Source organism: Chiloscyllium plagiosum, chromosome 25, assembly GCF_004010195.1.
Source record: "Chiloscyllium plagiosum isolate BGI_BamShark_2017 chromosome 25, ASM401019v2, whole genome shotgun sequence".
NCBI classification, from domain to species: domain Eukaryota; kingdom Metazoa; phylum Chordata; class Chondrichthyes; order Orectolobiformes; family Hemiscylliidae; genus Chiloscyllium; species Chiloscyllium plagiosum.
The window spans coordinates 39,065,821-39,086,574 of NC_057734.1; the positions used below are offsets into that span (position 1 = coordinate 39,065,821).

The 20,754-nt window shown below is 41.4% G+C and overlaps 1 protein-coding gene across 3 annotated transcripts in view; it reads right to left on the minus strand.

The window, feature by feature from the left end:
• Positions 1 to 20,754, minus strand: part of kremen1 (kringle containing transmembrane protein 1) — a 240,069-nt gene that overhangs the window by 120,401 nt on the left and 98,914 nt on the right. For 2 of the 3 annotated variants that reach the window (XM_043715910.1, XM_043715909.1), the window contains exons 3-4: positions 20,564 to 20,655; positions 3,124 to 3,248 (exon numbers count right to left, since the gene is read on the minus strand). In XM_043715910.1, coding sequence (XP_043571845.1) covers positions 3,124 to 3,248; positions 20,564 to 20,655 — 217 coding nt within the window. The remainder of the gene's footprint in view (positions 1 to 3,123; positions 3,249 to 20,563; positions 20,656 to 20,754) is intronic. The other variant, XM_043715911.1, reaches the window with a different exon arrangement.

The window sequence follows — 20,754 nt, forward strand, 5'->3', positions numbered from 1 at the left end:
TCGGTGTGGACTTGTTGGGCTGAAGGGCCTGTTTCCACACTGTAATGTAATCTAATCTAATCAAACACTCTATTGTAAAATGCATTCAAATTCCAAGGTGGACTAAGTTGGCTAGTTTTATATGCTTCTGACTCATTTAATAAGGATACAGTTTTTCTGGTTCTAAATAAAGCTGTTCCTCCATCGGAATCCCTGTCAAATCCCTGCTTAAGGTTAACAATTACCTTCTCTAAACTGTAGATTTCAGTTTAGTGCCAACAACAGCTACAAAATAAGTTAGATTTGTATGAAATTAAAGCTCAGACTTTCTTGCCCAACAGCTACATGCACTCAGTCCCAAATTATAAAATCCTTGAAGGGCAAGACAGAGTAGATGAAGTAAGGATCTTTCCCGTGGGTGAGGGCAGGATCTAATAAAAGGAGATATCGTCTCAGAATAAGGGGTAATCCATTTCTAACTGAAAATGAGTATGTGGTGGACTGTTGTGGAATGTGGCTGAGATGGTGGTGAACTTTGGAATTCTCTATCCCAGAGAGCTGTGGGATTGAGCAAGTTCAAGAGAGATATTTATAGATTTCTAGATTTTAAAGTTATTAATCAATATGAACGTAGCACAGGATATAGAGGGAGATGATCAGCCATCATCTACAGGGGCAGAACAGGCTTGACAGGCCAAAGGCCTGCTCCTGCACCAATATTCCAACTGCATAGAAAGAGGATATATGATCCATGGTGTTCAAAAATTAACCTTGTAGTCTCTTCTCACTGTCTAGCTCTTGGCCCACAGTGATAGGGTTAAGATTAGGGTCAGGACAAAACATTTTAAATGCATGTTCAACTAGCTTTTATATGCAGTGGAGGGTTTTTAATTCTTCATTATCTTTTAGGACAATTTCAGCGGGTGAAAAAATAACCCTTTATTCCTTTATGTAATGACTTTAAATCTATGTCCCCATTTATTATGTTATCCGCTAAGGGAAACATATCCTTCTCAAATACTTTCTCTAGAATTCTCATAATTTTATCACCTCAATTAAATCCCCCTTTAGCCTCTTCTGTTCCAAAGCAACAACTTCAACCTATTCAATCTTTCCTCACGGCAAAATGTTTCTTTTCCTACTAATGTACAATTTCACCTTTGGAGTCGCCTGTCTGAAACGTCCTGCCTGTGATGTGGCCAGACAGTAGCCAATACTCTCGCTGTGTCTAACGAGTGTTTTATACTGTTTGAGCTATTCTACCTGCTCTTGGACCATGTAATAAAGGAAAGTCTTTTTGGACCAGGATCTGCCTATCCTTTTACTTTTAGAAAAGTAATGAGATTTTTGTTTTCCTCCTAATTCTTTCATGGAATGTGGGTGTTACTGTGAAATACAACATTTGTTCCCCACCCTTAATTTCCCCTGAACTGAGTGGCTCGCGAGTTCATTTGAAAGGACAGTTAAGAGTCAATTATATTGCTGCAGATCTGCAGTCGCATGTATGCCAGATCTGTTAAAAATGGCAGATTATCTTCCCTAAGATATTAGTGAACCAGATGTGTTTTCACTTTAGATTCCAGATTTAGCAAAGTTAAATACCACCAGCTGCTATGGTTGAATTTGAACCCAGGTCTCTACAGGATTAGAGTACCTCTGGATTACTAAAAAAAGTGACATCACCACTACGCCACTGTCTTTCACAAGGACTCCAAGGTGTCTCCAATCCTCTTACCATCCTACATCCAATCACCTATTGTGCATTCCCTTGCATTGTTTAACCTCTCTAAGATAATTACTTCACACTCTTCCAGGCAGACCGTCAATTTTTCTGTTCACTTGAGCCATCCATTGATATTTCCCAGAGTCTAAAGCCTTCTTCCTCACAATCAACCAGACAGCCATTTTTCTATCATCTGTAAACAGTCTCCTATACTGGGTTCTATATCATTGCTCTATAACTCAAATACCAAGGGACCTAGCAGTGAGGCCACGAAACCCAAATGGAAATAGTCTTCCAGTCACTAAAACATTTGATTATTACCCTTTGACATGTTGAGCCAAGATTGGTTTCAACTTGCCACTTTACTCTGCATCTTAAAAATATTTACTCAGCTGATCCCCAGTCTGTCATGTGAACTCTGAACAATGGCTAAAATTCACATTGATTATATCAATGTACTCTTCTTGACAGCTTCTATTATCTCCCCAAATTAAATACTCAGACATAACCTTTCCTTAACAAACACATGCTGGCCGTCCTTGAGTAATCCCAGGCTTTTTAAAATTTTTCTCCTGCCCCTCAGAAATGCTTCCAATAATTTGGCAACTGCCAATGTCAGGCTGATTGGCCAGTGTTTATTCAGTCTGCACCTTCCTCCCTTTTTAGCAATGTTACAGCGTTGGCAGTCCTCCAGCATAATACCTGTAGCCAGAGAGGGTTGAAAATGAGATGACCCATGTGCCTTGTTTGCTCATGTTTATTTTAAAACTTTACTTTAAGCCAGACTTAACCTTATTGCAGTATAATATCCACTAATGATCACCTAAACACAGTTTGAAGACTGTCTTCTTGCCAGTGACACACTTCAGCTAGCTGTCTCTCGTATTCCAATTCTCATTCCCTGGGCAAGAGGCAGGAACAGGTAGGAGCAGAGCCTGAGACAAGCTTTGTGGATAAGGGAGCATCTCCTTGTCACCAAAGGTCACAACCCCAACAAATGAAGAGCTCGTAATTTCTAATGATCAGCTTCCCCAAGTGAGGTTGAGCGGAATATAAGCTTCTGAATCCATCTCCAACCCCACAGAGTAAAATGTTCCAATTAAACCAGTTGTTCAGGGTGGGAGTTATTAGACAAGTTTAATATTATTAATAAAAACATGCAAGGTGATAGAAGAAATCTGGCATTTTATCCTCACATCTCCTTTGCTTAATGTCCCATGACCCACAATTTTCAGGCCTTGTGATTGTGTTAAAACAGAGTCACTTCCAGTGGCTTTCAAATCCAATTTCTTTGAGTCTCACAATTGAGTGTAACTCTTCTGCACTGTCACACACTTAACCAGTTCTTCCACCCCAGCTGAAAGCCCTTTGTCTCAGAAGTTCATTTCTGTAATGCATTAAAAGTGTAATCTGGCATGTACCTTGAATCGCTTGCTCCTGCAAAACTTAATACAGGTCTGGATGGTCAGCTTGTTGGAGGTTTCACTGCTGCCTGATAAAGGTGGTGGGTCACCATTGTCTTTGAAACAGCCCAGGTAGCCCGGCACTGAGGGTAATCAAAAAGCAGTAAATTAGCAACGATGTAAGGTAACTTCAAGATACAGCAACAGAAGCTGGCTATTCAAACTGATTGACAGTTAGTTTCCCTTGGTTCGATAGTAAGTCGGATAGCTTTGCGTGAGACAACAGATTCAGGTGATGATTAAAAGTAAAGGTGGGGAAGATTGAGTTACTGTCTTCATTGCTATATGGCAAACGAGTTTTTAAAATTCATTCATGGGACATGGACATCACTGACTGCCCCAATGTTTATTGCCCGTCCCTAGTTGCCCTTGAGAAGATGGTGTTGAGCTGCCAAGGTTCAAAGAGCTCATTGGCCCATTCCGTATGACTTGAAGTAAATCCCAATACCTTGGGGCCTTCTCAAAAATAAACTGATTAATTACTTCTTCAACGGGCTCCTCCTTGTTCAGGCAATCTCTTACTCTCCATTGTGAATTTGCAGCTACCAACTTGGCTGATAGAGCTGCCAATGTCTCAGAGTGGGAAGGCCTCCCATTAGCCCTCCAACTCCGGGGGAATTGTCCAATGACATGAGTTGGTCAACAAGCAGACTTTCTGCCATTATTTGGCCTGGCTCTTTAAAAATTCCACTGCATGTCTCTGGAATATACTGTGCAGGGTCGCAACACAAACCTGAACTACAGCCAGGGTCCCCACAGAACAATGTGTGGTTCCCCAGTGGAGCTAGGCCTGTGTGGGCTAGACCTGCACTGATCCACTGAGACATCAGTGAAGCCCAGATCCGTTAAGCTTTGGTTGTGAGCAAAACAGATCAAAACATTGACAAAACCCTGCTCTTTATGGTTGCTTATTCCCACAAATCGTACTCGGCAGAATGATCTTTGCCTGAACTGCTCAAGATATTGATGGCAGACAATTTGGCCTGATCCATATTTAGTAGGACAGACAGCAAGTACAATTTAATTAAAATTCCAAAATTCAGTCACTTCAATCCTCAATTAGCAACAGCGCAGCATCTTTGCAGCAAATTTGTGTGATTAACACTTAACCAGCGTCACTGTACTGTCCTAGATACACATCTGAGGCTGGTAAAGTTCCACTGACCCCAGGGTTTAAATGGAGGTGTTGAAAATGAATGAAGAGGCTGCAGAAAAGATGCACAAATGTGAAACTGAAGATAAAAATATTAATTCTGAAGACTAACTGAAGAAACATAGATGGCATTCCATTCAATATGAAATAGCAAGATGTTTAATGGATTTGAATGGCTAGATACAGGGCATCTAATTTATCAGGTAATCAAGGAAGGACAAGAGAATGCAATATCCAAACTAGAATGCGGTTATTCAGGGGTGAAACCAGGAAGCAACTTTTCACATAACGGTTGTGGAAATTCAGAACTCTCATCTCCAAAAGGCTGTGGATAACTGGATAATTGTATCTTCAAAGACTGAGATAGATAATTCAGTGTTAAGTGCAGGCCATTCTGCTGTAATGCACGGTTTGTCAACACGAACTCGCTGTGCCACAGTTGACGAATTGTGGACACTGTTTTTAAAAGCACGAACTTTTACAATGTGTGTTGGCTGTAATGCGATTGTATCGCCAACACTTTAAGCGGTGTTTTCTAAAGCGCGATTTTCCTATAATGGAGGGTTGCACAAGAACTCAACCATCGCGTTATAGAAAAACTACCTATAGCAGTAAAGGATATGGGGACATGTCAATGACGTTAAGGTGCAGATCAACCCCATGATATAATTAAATGTTGAAGTGGTTAAATGGCCACTCTGTTCCTGAAGTTAAAAACATAGGAAGGATGTTCAGGATTAGGCTCTCAAGTCTGCTCTGCTAATTAATAAGATCATGACTGATGTTTTCTTCAGCTAAACCTTTCAATGCTACCCCTATATTCCTCAATTCCTTTAATCTCCAAAATCTATCGATCACTGGCTTCAATAGATGCTCATAACATGAAATTCCATTCATCAGAATGAATTACTTCAATCTCATGAATACAATAACTGCCTGACGCCTCTATAATCCAAAATTTGGAGGGATATGGGCTGGGTGCTGGCAGGCGGGACTAGATTGGGTTAGGACATCTGGTCGGCATGGACGAGTTGGACCGAAGGGTCTCCATGTTGTACATCTCTATGACTCTATAACTGCAGATGCTGTAGATAAGAAATAAAAATAGAAATTGCTGGAAAAGCTCAGCAGATCTGGCAGCATCTGTGGAGCGAAATCAAAGTTAACCTTTCGGGTTGAGTGACCCTGCCTCAGAGGGCGGCAAGGTGCCTGAGAGTTTAGCATTGCTTCCTCACAGCTTCAGGGACCCAGGTTCAATTCCACCCTCAGATGACTGTCTGTGTGGAGTTTACACATTCTCCCTGTGTCTGCGTGCATTTCCTCCGTATGCTCCGATTTCCTCCCACAGTCCAAAGATGTTCAGATTAGGTGGATTAGCAATGCTTAATTGCCCATTTTATCCAGGGATGTGCTGGCTGGGTGGATTAGCCAAGGGAAATGCAGGGTTACAGGGGTATGGTGAGTGTGGATGGGATATTCTTCAGAGGGTCAGCGTGATCTCGATGGGCTGAATGGCCATTGTGGGGATTCTATGATTCTAGAACTGATGACGGTTAGGAAAATAGCTACCATCAGTTGTGAGGAAGGGTCACTGAACCAGAAACGTTAACTTTGATTTCTCCCCACAGGTGCTGCCAGATCTGCTGAGCTTTTCCAGCAATTTCTGTTTTTTTCTTCTAAAATTAAAGCTAGTCTTTGTTACCTTTTTACTTATAAAAATGATGTCCCATCACAAAAACAAATCTGATACAGTTATTCAAAGTTTATTAACAATTTAGATGAGACAAATGGAGTAAGAAGGATTTTATTAGTCAATATAACTAGCAGATAATGATAATGTCAAATAATCACTAAAAGATTACAGCGTCCAGGTCGGAGATTTCTAAATGCAAATATTTGTTAGAAAGATAAGCTCTCATACACACAACTTTTACAACCTCAGCTTATCCTAAAGCACATCCCTGTCATTTAGATTCTTGAGCCATGTCGGCTTTTTTTTGATAAATGCTGTAGCTAATTTAAGCACAGCAAGATCTCACAAAGAGCAACTAGATAACATACTAATTTAATGATGTTGGGTGCAGGATAGATGCTGGCCAGGAGATTGTGACACCCTAACTGGAATTCGACATTGGATTCTATTACAGGTTTGAGTTTAACTTCCCATCATTTGCACAAAAAGGACATTAAAGATTCCAATTTCAAAATTTGGCTGACTGAGTGGAAAAGCTGAACAACCTCCTGAAGCCTTAGGTCATAAAATTCCGTCATTCATACACTCCCTCACACAGACCTCTCCTCAACATCATCACTGTAGCAGACAGAATAGAGTTCAAATCTTTGCAGGGTTAGGCTGCTGACAGCAACCATGGCAAAGTAAGTAAGAGATTGGGGAGGATCAGAAATGTCCACAATCAAAGGCACCTCCTTCTCCTGGCCCTCAAGCTTAAGTTTACCTCGATCTCCTGGTCGCTATTCCCAATGTTTCACTGCCATGCCTAAAACATGGAGTCCCAGAGTGAAACAGAAGACTGAATCCAGTGATATAAATGAGAAGGTAACATTAAATTAGATCCCCAGGTTTACAGAGGTGGGTGTCCTTCCTGACTTCCATTTGGTTGACATGGTGAGGAGCTAGAAGGAACGTGGTATAAATCTGCCCTTTGTCAATGTCTTATCTCCTCTAAACTTGCACTATTCCCTTTGGATAGTGTGGAGAAAATTAACATTCCCTGAGGTCATTCCCACCATAAACAGTGGCAGAAGCAGAATTTTCCATATCTTTTCAAGAAACGTACAGAGTTTTGAAAAGAAATATTAAGCTGGTATAGGGATGAAGCAAGGAAACGAGACAAACAAGGATATCTTTCAGAAAGCCAACATACATTTCAGGGGTCAGACTGTCTCCAAACGTCAGGGTAGACCAAAATCAAATATTAAGAATCAAGAAGCCGAAAGTTAAATTGTTTTTCACTCTAACCTTGGCAGATCTGTGGAATAAGAACTGTATCTCCTCATTGACAATGTGCAAATTCAAATGTTAAATGGCTTGTATCAAAATATAACTCAGAAGAATGTTGTTTGGTCATGTTAGTCATTCAGAAAGTGCTTTCCCCATGAAGAAAGCTATCTATTGAAAGGAAAATAGTGTAATTGAGCACAAATGATGATTAGATGATTTTGGGTGGGAGAAGGAATTGCAGGAAGCTTTGAGAAGTTGTGTGGTTACGGTCGATTAATCAAATAGCCATTTTTGAGCCTGTTACTCTTCTTGATTGCATTTTAAAATTCTTATATTCTTATGAATACAAGTAGCTGCAATGAATTGCCTTTGAAAAATGCTTGGTTTGGAATGGGGTTGACCCTGAGGTGAAGGTCTGTATGATTGGGTCTGCCTTTAATTTGAGGTTTAGTTTGTCCCTGACCCTTTGGTACTAAACTGCTTCTGTCCTTAAAATAAAGCAAAGAACTATGGATGCTGGAAATCTGAAATGAAAATAGAAGTTATTGGAGAAATAAAGCAGGTCTTGACAGCATCTTTGGAGAGCGAAACAGGGTTAACGTTTCAAGAAAAATGATCCTTCTTCACAGTATTATGCTACTTAGATTAAAATATTACCATGCAATTAAGAGACGTTTCTTTTCAAAGATGTTCAAAGGTTAAATACCTTTTCAAATAATTTCTTGATTATTTTATTGCTGTTTGATAAAGATCTAACGGGAGGAATATTTCGGTCTTGTGGGTACGATTAATTGCTCAATGGTTTTTCTTTCTTTTAGTTAGAAGTAAGTCCTACCTCAAAAACAAAATCATTGTACCCTTCACCTGGTGAGTCTCCTATTAAAGAGATGTGGGAGACTTAACAATACACCCTTGACTTTAACATTGGAGAAAGCCATGAGCATCTCATGTGTGTCTCTGTGGCTAACATGCTTAGCTCTGATTCAGAGATACATGGATTCAATTCTTGCTCCAAAGACTTTCTCTCTCAAAAATCTGATTGAAAGCCATGGGTTCAATTTGCAGGATCTGTGGGCCACTTTAGTTCAAATACAACTTTCTGACTTGATTCTAGAATCCCTACAATTAGGAAGGAGGCCATTTGGCCCAAGGAGTCTGCTCCGATCCTCCTAAGAACTTTACACCCAGACCCCAACCTATACCCAACACGGCACATTTACTGTGGCTAATCCACCAAGCCTGCATATCTTTGAACTGTGGGAGGAAACCTGCAGAGACACGGGGAAAACATACAAGCTCCCAACAGGCAAGTCACCAAAGATTGGAATTGAACCTGGGTCTCTGGCACTATGAGGCTGCGGTGCTAACCACTGAACCATTGTGTCATCCTAATATGGCCACCCATGCATCTCTGTTATGTGATATTACACGACAGTGTCAGTGGTCAAGCTGGTTGAATGAATGGTGCAACATGACAAATATTTTTGACTGTCTTACAATGCAATCTTCAAGACAATTTTCAGCAATGAGGTCAAGGTTTGGCTAACTTACTCCCACCTTCAAAATGAGCATCAACATTAAAAACAAGGGAACAGTAAGATTATAGGGTGAACAATGTAGCAAAATTAAAGGCTAAGAATATATTTGGAACTTGCCCAACTCAGTTGCAGGTCAACGGAAACCCTGAATTAACTTGTGATTGGGGAATAGATCCATTTCTATTGCTGTTGAATTTAGAGTGGTTAAGCATTGAAATTCTTGAGAAAATTTGCAGGGAACTCCTTTCACTATTTTGCTTTTTTAAGGATTTGGACAGGTCTTGCTTCAGATTATCTCTCTTTTTGTTCAATTTATCTTATTGTCTGTAGGGAGGGTTTATGCATTATGGAATACAATATCAGAGTGGCAAGAAACTGGAAGTCATAACCACACAGAGTGTTTGAGGCACTTAGCATTGATGCACTTAAGAGGAAGCGAGGGAGAAAGGGTGGAAGTGTGTAATGAAAAGTTGCAGTAAAGTAAGGTGGGAGGTGTCTTGTGTGGAGGATTAACACAAGCAATAGACCTGTTGGGTCAGATAGTCTGTTTTTGTGCTGTAAAATATGAGGTGCATTGCAGAAATTCACCAAGAATACTTTACCAACACTGATTCCACAGCCTACCATTATCATAGAGGGGTGACTGCAAGTTCACAGTTTGATTGGCAGCTCCAAGTGGTTATAATATCTTTAATGTGAGGTTATGAATACAATTGCTTATTTTAAAAAGAGATTAATTAGTGGAATGAATTTAAAAGTATAGTATGGGTTTCCAAGAATGAGTGCTGTTTTCAGAAGACTTCAAATTTTACTTTATTGCATTTCTGCATGGTTTCTAATGCATGGTAGATTTTAAATGGATTTGCATAGGGTAGAGGGTAGTTGTGGGCACATGGATTGGCATGATGCTATCACATTAGCACAGGAGTTATGAAGAGTCATTGGGAGTCAGTAGAGAGGGATAGGGGATATAAAAGGCCATGGGAAAGGGGGAGTGGGAACATGGACTGGCATGGGTGAATTGTGGACATGAGGGGATATGATGGGTGTGCAGTCAAGGGGCCAGAAGGCTATTTCCTGTTTTATTTTTTTCCCTATAAGTCCCAAAACACCAACATCAGCCTTTCAAATATCATGCATCCACACCCAGCCACCCTCCATACTGTTAGCAAGGGCAGATGGCCTGGCTCCTGGTAACACTCACCCCCATACTGGAACCATCTGTACTCCTGTTGCGACCTCCTCTACATTGGGGAGGCTGGATGCCTTCTCACAGAGCGCTTTAGAAAACATCTCCAGGACACTCGCACCAATCAACCCCACCACCCCATGGCCAAACATTTCAACTCCCCCTCCCACTCTGCCGATTACATGCAGTTCCTGGGCTTCCTCCATTGCCACTCCATCACCACCCGATGCCTGGAGGAAGAATGCCTTATCTTCTGCCTTAGGACCCTTCAACCCCAGGGCATCAATGTGTACTTCATTTCTCTTACCCCCACCTTACACAAGTTCCAACCTTCTAGCTCAGCACTGCCCTCATGACTTGTCCCACCTGTCAATCTTCCTTCCCACCTATCTGCTCCACCCTCTTCTCCGACCTATCACCTTTACCCCCACCTTCATCCACCTACTGCACTCTCAGCTATCTTCTCCCCAGCCCCATCCCCCTCCTATTTATCTCTCCACCCCCGAGGCTCCCAGCCTCATTCCTGATGAAGGGCTCCTGCCCAAAACTTCGATTTTCCTGCTCCTCGGATGCTGTCTGACCTGCTGTGCTTTTCCAGCAACACACTCTCAACTCTGACCTAAAGCATCTGCAGACCTCACTGTCTCCTGACTCCTGGTAACATCCATCCCCATCCTGGGACCATCTGGGCCAGTTGTTCAGGAGTCAGACATGTGGGACCAGTATTTTCCCTGACTCTGCACTCCCAAGTCCACATCAAAAATCTAGGCCCTTGTTAGATCACATTGAAATCTTCTGTACTCAAAGGAATATGAGCTTAATTATAGACGTCAAGTCATTGTCACTGTCGCATTGAGTCATGGCCTACCCCAGTGTACTTGCGATTCACACAAGAAATGTCAAATATTTGAAGTATCTATTTGTATTAAAATTAGTTCACATTGTTCACGTTCACCACTGGGTGGGAAAGTGGTAGGTCTAATTTGTCACAGGCATTAGAAAACTCACATCACTCCGGAACCTTAACACATTTTACTTTGATTAAATTCTTAATATCCCTGGATTGCTTTCAGCCTCAGACTGACTGATTAGATACTGTTAAATACACCCACACTACACAGTAATCAATAAATACATATATTACCTGATGGGCAGTTTCACTACAAGACTGAGACTAGAATGATTAACATACCAGAAAGTAGATTCAGTTTGCAAAGCAGCTGTTAGATTTAACACTGCGTCATTGACTGATGTCCTTATCACTCAGGCCTAATGTCACCGATAGTAAACATCATTGGATCAGCTCCCTTCAACATGAAATCCATTATCCAGTGTCATTTCTTTTTTCACTAAAGGCCTTGGGGAGAGTGCATATAAGAAGTATCAGTTCTTTGGAGAGATTGGAGAAGCTATAACTGTTGTCCGTAGGGCACAGCAAGTCACGAGGAGATTTGACTGAGCCATCACCTAATCATTTGAGGTTTTGAGAGAATAAAAGAGAGAGAGAGAGAGACTCCTTTTTTAAGTGGCAAAGAAGTTGTAACCCAACAACATAATAAGAAAACAAAGGCAATATGAGGAAATCTATTTTATGCACAGCAAGGTGCTGTAATTGGAAATGCACTTGCTGAGAAAATGGCTGAATTGATGTTGTAAAGAGGAATGATTGAAACTTGAAAGAAATTTTTACAAAGTTGTACAGAAAGAATAGGAGCAGGATTACATGGTCAACTCCATCAAAGAACAGCGACAGACACAATGGATTATTTCCTTTAAGAACTCCGAAGTGATGTCATTATATAATTCATGATCGGTAAAGTGGAGTTAAAGATGGAAATGTGTTGCTGGAAAAGCGCAGCAGGTCAGGCAGCATCTAGGGAACAGGAGAATCGACGTTTCGGGCATTAGCCCTTCTTCAGTGATTCCTGAAGAAGGGCTAATGCCCGAAACGTCGATTCTCCTGTTTCCTGAAGAAGGGCTAATGCCCGAAACGTCGATTCTCCTGTTCCCTGGATGCTGCCTGACCTGCTGCGCTTTTCCAGCAACACATTTCCATCTCTGATCTCCAGCATCTGCAGACCTCACTTTCTCCTCAAAGTGGAGTTAAAGTCAATCAAAAATATCAGAATGATTTTGGGGCTCAAGGGGGAAATTTCTGAGGACCAATAGTGTAAGCCTGGCTTGTATTCCCTTGATTAGTAGAAAATTGAGGTGTGATCTGATTAGATTAGATTAGATTAGATTACTATGGGCAATTTAGTATGGCCAATTCACCTGACCCTGCACATCTTTGGACTGTGGGAGGAAACCGGAGCACCCGGAGGAAACCCACGCAGACACGGGGAGAACGTGCAAACTCCACACAGTCAGTCGCCTGAGGCGGGAATTGAACCCGGGTCTCTGGCGCTGTGAGGCAGCAGTGCTAACCACTGTGCCACCGTGCCGCCCACAGCGGCATCCAAATTTTGAAAAAGATTTGGAGGCTAGATACAAAGAAACTCTTATTTCTTACAAAATCAGAAACAAGGGGACATAATCCTAAAATTAGAGTTAGGCTAATCAGGAGCAAAATCTGGAACTTTCGCCCTTCCAAAAGGCTATAGTGGTGGTAAAGACTGGAGGTTTGAGATAGGCCCAGATTCTCGCTCCTGAGTCAGGCAGAGTGAATCAGGAAATCTTGCAACTTACTGCTCCCCTGCTTAGGGAAAATCACAACCGAATGGCACATCTTCTTTCCCGTGGGGGAGGGCATGGCGGATATGGGATGCAATTGGGTCTGCCACCCTCCGACTCGGATCAGAAATAAGGAACATTGATTAGAGATGCTGTGAACAGAGGCAGGCGGTGTGAAAGGCCCACCTCACTTCACTGACACTTCGCTCCAGCTATTTTATGAAATGTTAAGGCCTTTAGCCCTTACCACTCACACTCTTTCACACTCACTCCATCCAAATCACCACACAAAACATGGCAACCATAGCACGCCTCAACCGTTGTAGCCCCTTGTTGCTCCAGACCAACTTAATTCCTGCTCAAACCCTAAAACACCGGATAATGCTTTTGCCACCTTAATGTCAATTAATATCATACCACTCTTTTCCCTTATACTCTGTCTGTCAACTCACCCAGTATCCACTATTGCCAAACCTCAGGAGCCATACCGAGATGGAATGAAATTCTAAATAGCTGTTACATCCTTCAGGGTGTAAAATAAAGTTCTTATTCATAAAAGCCATTTGCAACATTTAAATTCCCTCAAGTATTTCAACCTGCATAGAAACAAACATTTGTATTCATAAACCAACATCATTTAATAACTTATTGAGCTATCAATCAAACGATGAACTTTGGAGTCTCTACTGAGATAAAGAACGGTTGTGAAAAGCAGCTACGCAGACAGCAGCAATGCACTAGCAATGACATAATAAGAACTCTTGAGTTAATGTCAATTAATAGCTGTTGCAACTGCTGCAGCAGACTTTATTTACGTCTCACTGACACATGCAGGCTATTTCCTTTTTTTAGCAAGGGATGCAAATTTACACAACTTCACAGATTGAGTTTCCTTTCTTGTTTCTCACTAACTGGAAAGGCTTTTTGAATATCTTGAAATGGTTGAAGATTAAAATAATTTCACAGCTTTATAGTGGTATGGACATCCTACATTCTTCAAGACCATTCCTAATCAGTCTGAAAAACGAACAGCTCCCTCATTGCTGCAGTAAATGTAGGGTCTGTTTGAATGCAGCACTGAATTCAACTGGCCCTTTATGGTCCACTTCCTTTGCCCTGCAGATGAAAATGGGATATGTCTGAAATAGGGGTCCGTTTTTCCAGATCCAGGGTCCATCCACTATTTAAAGTCTCCATGAAGGTTCCATAACTCTGCATAAATCTGGCCACAGATTTTGTTTTGTTGTTGAAAATGTTCAAAATGGAGAACTGTGACCAGTGGTGTTCCACAGGGATCTGTGCTGTGACCACTGTTGTTTGTGATATACATAAATGATCTGGAGAAAGGTATAGGCAGTCTGATTAGCAAGTTTGCAGATGACACTAAGATTGGTGGAGTAGCAGGTAGTGAAGGAGTCTGTCAGAGAATGCAGCAGAATATAGATAGATTGGTGAGTTGGACGGAGAAATGACAGATGGAGTTCAATCTGGGCAAATGTGAGGTGATGCATTTTGGAAGATTCAATTCTCGAGCGAACAACACAGTAAATGGAAAAGCCCTGGGGAAAATTGATGTACAGAGAGATCTGGGTGTTCAGGTCCATAATACCCTGAAGGTGGCAATGCAGTTCGGTAGGGTGGTCAAGAAGGCATACGGCATGCTTTCCTTCATCAGACAGGATATTGAGTGTAAGAGTTGGCAGGACATGTTACAATTGTATAGGACTTTGGTTCAGCCACATTTGGAATACTGCGTACAGTTCTGGTCACCACATTACCAAAAGGATGTGGATGCTTTGGATAAGGTGCACAGAAGGTTCACCAGGATGTTGCCTGGTATAGAGGACACTAGCTATAAAGAGAAGTTGAGTAGATTAGAATTATTTTCATTAGAAAGATGGAGTTTGAGGGGGGATCTGAATGAGGTCTACAAAATCATGTGAGGTATAGACAGAGTGGATAGCAAGAAGCTTTTTCCCAGAGTGGGGGACTCGATTACTAGGTGTCACAAGTTCAAGGTGAGAGGGGAAAGATTTAAGGAAGATATATGTGGAAAGTTCTTTACACAGAGGGTGGTGGGTACCTGGAACGCATTGCTAGTGGAGGTAATAGAGGAGGGCATGACACAGTCATTTAAGATGTATCTAGACAGATACAGGAATGGGCAAGGAGCAGAGGGATACAGAACCATGAAAAATAGGTGACAGGTTTAGATAGAAGATCTGGATCAGTGCAGGCTTGGAGGGCCGAAGGGCCTGTTCCTGTGCTGTAAATTTCTTTGTTCTTTGTTCTTGTTTGAGCAATGGTATCAAGGAATACATTGCTGAGCTATCATTTTATTGAATGGAGAGCAGATTTGAAGAACTAATTGGCGTACTCTTGTTCCTATGCATGCCTACTTCAAAATTCAGGAAAAATAATCGGCCAATGCTTCAATTGCCGAGAAGCAGTTTTGAAAATGGGCCATAAGTCACTTAAACCAAGCCATTTGCTAAACATGCAATGGGAAAGTGAGTTCCTCATAAATTAGATTATGGGCAGAGGCAATGGGGAAATTATACACAAAAGACCTACCCACTCTTACCCGAGTATGAGCCAGGATTTGACACCGAACTTAGAAAACAGTAGCAGGAGGAGGCCATTTAGCTCTTTGAGTCTGCTCCCCTATTCAATATGATCCTGGCAGATCAATCAACTCAGTATCCTGTTCCTACTGTCTCCCCATACCCTTTGACCCCTTCAGTCTTAAGAAATATATCTAAGTACTTCTTGAAAACATCCTAACCAATCTGTCTCTGCTCATATGTCAGTCCTGCCATCTGTGGAATCAGTCTCATAAATCCTCATTGCACTCCCTCCATAGCCAGACTATCCATTCTAAGATAAGGAGACCAAACCTACACCCAAAACTCCAGGTGTGGTCTCACCAAGGCCCTGTACAATTACAGCCAGTCATCCCTGCTCTTTATGGACAGATAATAATCTGCTTTCCCGTGTGTGCTATCGAAGTAGATAACCTCACATTTATCCATATTATACTTTGCATGCCATGCATTTGCCTACTCACTCAACTTGTCCAAATGACATTAAAACATCTCTGCATCCTCCACACAGCTCACCTTCCCACCCAGCTTTGTGATGTGTGCATACCTGGAGATTTTACATTTAGTTCCCTCACCTAAATCATTAGTACATATTGTGAATAGTTGGGGTCCAACACTGATCCCTGCAGCAATCCATTAGTCACTGGCTGCCACCTGGAACAACACACGTTTATTCTTACTCTAATAGCCAAAAACAATGAACACCATCTACCGCCATTATGGTAGCAGGTTTAATAAATGACATTACACCAAGGATTGTACCTCAGAATTTTGAAGTGGCTTCAAGGGAGCCACAGAAAGCATACAAAATTTCAAATACTTGAATAGAAGCTCAAGCTCAACACACACTAATGATCTGGGCAATTCATGGGCTTCAATGCAAATATCTTCTTCTCCACCTCAAAGCAAAACATGTTCTCATGATAATGCTGTCAGTGGCCAGGCACTTCCCACATGTGCTGTGGATATTTGGATTTTTCAGAAGGTATAATGTTCAAATATAAATAAGAGCAGTCAATATTTTGCAGGAGGAATCCGTCCACTTCTATTGTTTCCCCTGTTATTGGCCAAAGGAGAGTTTATATTAATGGGTATTCTAATCATGATGTTGAGGTGTCAGTGTTGGACTGGGGTGGACAAAGTTAAAAAAAAAATCACACAACACCAGGTTATAGTCCAACAGGATTTCCAAATAAACCTGTTGAACTATAACCTGGTGTGGTGTGATTTTTAACTTAGTGTTCTAAAACATACTAATTAATGAAAATACGTTGGACAAAATCTGATGTCTCAGTAGTACACTAGTCAGTTTCCGTTCATGAGTGCTTTGATTCAACTTAAAGCAATCATGTCATCCTAAAGTAAAACAAAAACCAGAAAACATGAACTGGGAGTACAAGCAAGGTACAAAAAGTGTAGAAGATTAGATTAGACTACTTACAGTGTGGAAACAGGCCCTTCGGCCCAACAAGTCCACATCAACCGTCCGAAGAGCAACCCACCCACACCCTTTCTCCTACATTTACCCCTTCACCTAACACTACGGGCAATTTAGCATGGCTAATTCACCTAACCTGCACATTTTTGGACTGTGGGAGGAAACCGGAGCACCCGGAGGAAACCCACGCCGACACAGGGAGAATGTGCAAACTCGACACAGACAGTTGCCTGAGGCGGGAATTGAACCCGGGTCTCTGGTGCTGTGAAGCAGCAGAATACCAAGTTAAAAATCACACAACACCAGAAAGTTTTAAAGATTGAGCATCATCACTCTATCAGAAGATTCTCAAGGTGCTCTACATACAATCAATCACTTTTGTGATTGAGTGAATGTTGCTACAAAATCAAATGTGGAACTCATTCTATAGATTGCGACAACTCCCCAAAAGCAATGAGATTAACGACTTGCTTTTTTGAGGGGTGTTGCGTGTCATCTTGTATTCTGAACTCAAACCCCTCGAGCTATGACGTTAGGAAGCATGATCAAAGACTAAACCACAACCCTTGGGATCTAATGCATAGCAATCACAATTCGCACATATGCAGGACATCTTTCTTTCAAAGAAAAAATAGGCAAAGTGGTGAGCAGTCACTGCCAGGAATTAATAAGAAGTAACTTCATATCAATCGGGAGAAGCAGGCCACTGAGAATGGAGGGCAAGTAACAATGTACCCTCCTTTAACCTTTCTTTTGTGTCTTTATATTGTTCACTGAATGAGAGAGTGGAAGGATTTGCAGACTGTTTAACAAACTGACAGACTGCAATTATCTCTATAACAGGGAGGTTATATAGGAGAGGGGTGGGGAGCGGGGAGATGTAGTGTGATGGTGTAATTACGCAAACAAACTGGATGCTAGGTGCCCACCAGGTATGAAGGCAGTATTCCGTGTTGATTCCCCAATTCCCGGCATGGAGTTTAAACTTCACACCTTCTGATTCAAAGGCAGGGATATTACCATTAATCCAGTTACCAAGTGGCAAAGGCCAGGAGTAGGCTTCTCAATTGCAGTCTCACACATTGCCAAGCACATGGACAGCAGTGGTTCAAGAAGGCAGCTCAATATCTCTTTCTCAAGGCTATTAGCGAAGGGTAATAAATGCTGACCTAACCAGCAACGCCCACGTCCCATGGACAAATTAAAAAAACTTGAAAGAACTGACAACTAGAAAGGAAAACACATTATAGGTTGGGGCTGAGGGAGTGCCAGTTGCAATCAGGAGGTTGTTAAGCATTGGAATCCTGTTCATGATTAAGTTTGTTATTAGCTCATCACACCAACCCTCCAATCTACCACTTAGCAGTTTAATTATACCCTAAGAAACCAGGTGGAAACACAGCAATACAATTTAATATCTTCTGTTAAATGAAAAAGTTAGCTGCTTGTGGACCACTTTTTCGACATTTGAATTTGGGGCATAGAATTAAAATATATACATACTTTTACAATAACATGCATCAAAAAATGGTAGTTGCAAAGATTGAACCAATTACCCATGAGCCCTATGCCAAAAAAAATCACTCTGAAATAAATGAGATACAGAGCACAGTTGAATAACAAAATAATACATTTGAAGTAGAACAACGCTGTATTCATGAATTAAAGGTCACTTTATCTTATACAATGTTATCTGAATAATCCTTCAAAAGCAAATTGATTCTTAACCTATTTTAATGGATCCTGGATGTGCTCCAGCAGGGAAGGGCCATTCACAGTTGCCCATAACTCACGATGTTTCCATCCATTGACTTTATTGCTAGATGCTATGGGACTGCACAGCAGAGTTTTCCTGAGATTTGGTCTCTCGAAGAGCTGAAAGAATCCGACTGCACAGGCAAACCAGTTTGTATACTCGAAGCAGCTATGCAGTCATAGTGATTGTGTCTGAATTATGAACTTGTCAGTGAAAATATCATCATATATTAGCTGCACAGAGCAGACAAACACAAAGGTACGTATCCCCTCTGCTAATGTGTGGGGTGGCTCTGGAAATTTGCTTCTTTTAAAAGAACCAGACAGTAGCTTTATGAATATTGTCAACAATTTCATATTCAATTTTCATATTTACAATGTTGTTGAACAGTTCAATTTCCAATACCTGCAAAAAAGAAAGCAAAACCCTTTCTATTGATTCTGTGGTGCAATGTTATGGTAACATTTCCCTTTGTTCGTGACACCACTAATTAGTTATTTTTGATCTCCACAAGCTACTTTTTTGTAATGCAGCTGCTGGGAGGTATGTGTGTGAACCCTAGTTTTTTTTGCTCTCAGTTTTCCTCCCTGCCTTCTGGGGAAAGACTCTGCCTTTGATCCCTGTGAATAATATTCAGTGAGATCCCACCCTTTGGGAAACTGAGTATAAACCCAACTGGAGTCAGCCCACCAAATTGCAATCTGAACTTCAGCAGTTAGCCTAGGAAGTTTTCTTTCTACACCTTAGTGTTGTAGTCATGTCAGCAGGGATTTAGATCCTCGGATGTTTCTGTTGGTCTGAGCACTGGATTGCGACATGGCTCAAGGAAAACATTGTTAGAAGAAGTTGGATTATGTCCAAGTTGAGGAAAAACCAAATGTAAGATACTGCACTGCAGAATTATGTGAAGATTTGTAACGAGAAGCTCATCGGCTGGAGAAGTTGGTTGAGCAGAGGACTACGATTTATCTAACCCGATTGGCTGCAAATGTGTCATAATCCTGCTTTGACACAATAAGATTAAACTTTGAACTTAGAGGTCAATGGTGTGGAATAAGCTTCCTGCTTTCCTCCCTTCTATACGAAAAGCATTAACTCAAACTGAAGCATTCCACTGGCCAGATGTGAGGCTATGTGACTGCGGTCTTAATTAATTATCACGCTCTGTGGTTCTGGCCATACTAGGGATATAGGATCTTGGAATTTATCATGAAGCATATAAGTGCCTTACCCAGATGGCCATTTTCAATGAGTGTCAGCAGATGGCTTAGCTTCAGAAGTGCCAAAACCAAGCTGTATTTTGTCCTCAACTGAGGTCCCTCACATTTGCTAACTAGGAAAGATTTCCTGCCTGAATCACTGGGACCTCAACTAGTAGTCACTCTCCCAATTTCTCCCTCAACTGAGGATTGGAATTGTAACATAAACTGGAATTGAACCTGATACTGAGATGATCTGCACTGTCATTTCCACTCTGGCCAATTCTCGGACCGTGTGGGCCATTAGAGGAATTGCAAAGCGAAATCTCTGCACTTATTCACCAAGACATATTCAACTGCACATGCCAAACTAGCATTTCAAAGAATAAGGGCAGTTGGCACATCAGGACACCAGAATTTCCAAGCTATCTTCCAAGTCACACATGATCCTGACATGGAAATATACTTCCATTCCTTCACTGTTGCTGAGCCCAAGTTCTGGAACTTGTTGTCCAATTTTATGGGAGCACCTTCACCACGTGGACTGTTCCAGTTCCCACCAACTTCTCCAGGGCAACTAACAATGCAGGCTTTGCCTCTAAATAAATGATAAACATTTCAAAATGTAGCTCAAAGTAACTTGTTAATGCAACAACACAAGATACTTCACTCATAGCTGCAAGGGTGAGAGATAAAGCTACAACATTGTAACCCTAATTCTATATCCATATTCTTTGTCGGGGTGGTCTCTCTGCTCAATTATAAAATCATAGAATTACTCCTAAACTGCCCTTGCACATGAGTAGCTACACTACTAAAGCACATTTCTACACACAAGGATGGAGAGGTGACCCAATGAGTGCCCATTAAATGTGTCTCCTACTCACTGTGACATGTTGGTATGTCGCAGTATTTCCAATACACTCCATCTTCATACTCAGCAACGTAACACCATGGTCTCACATCATTGTCTGGATTCCTGGAGAGGCAAGAGACTATCCATTAGGCTACTTCATGGTCAATCACTTTATTTTACTGTCATTATCGAGATTGTGGATTCCTTATACAGAACTGTTTT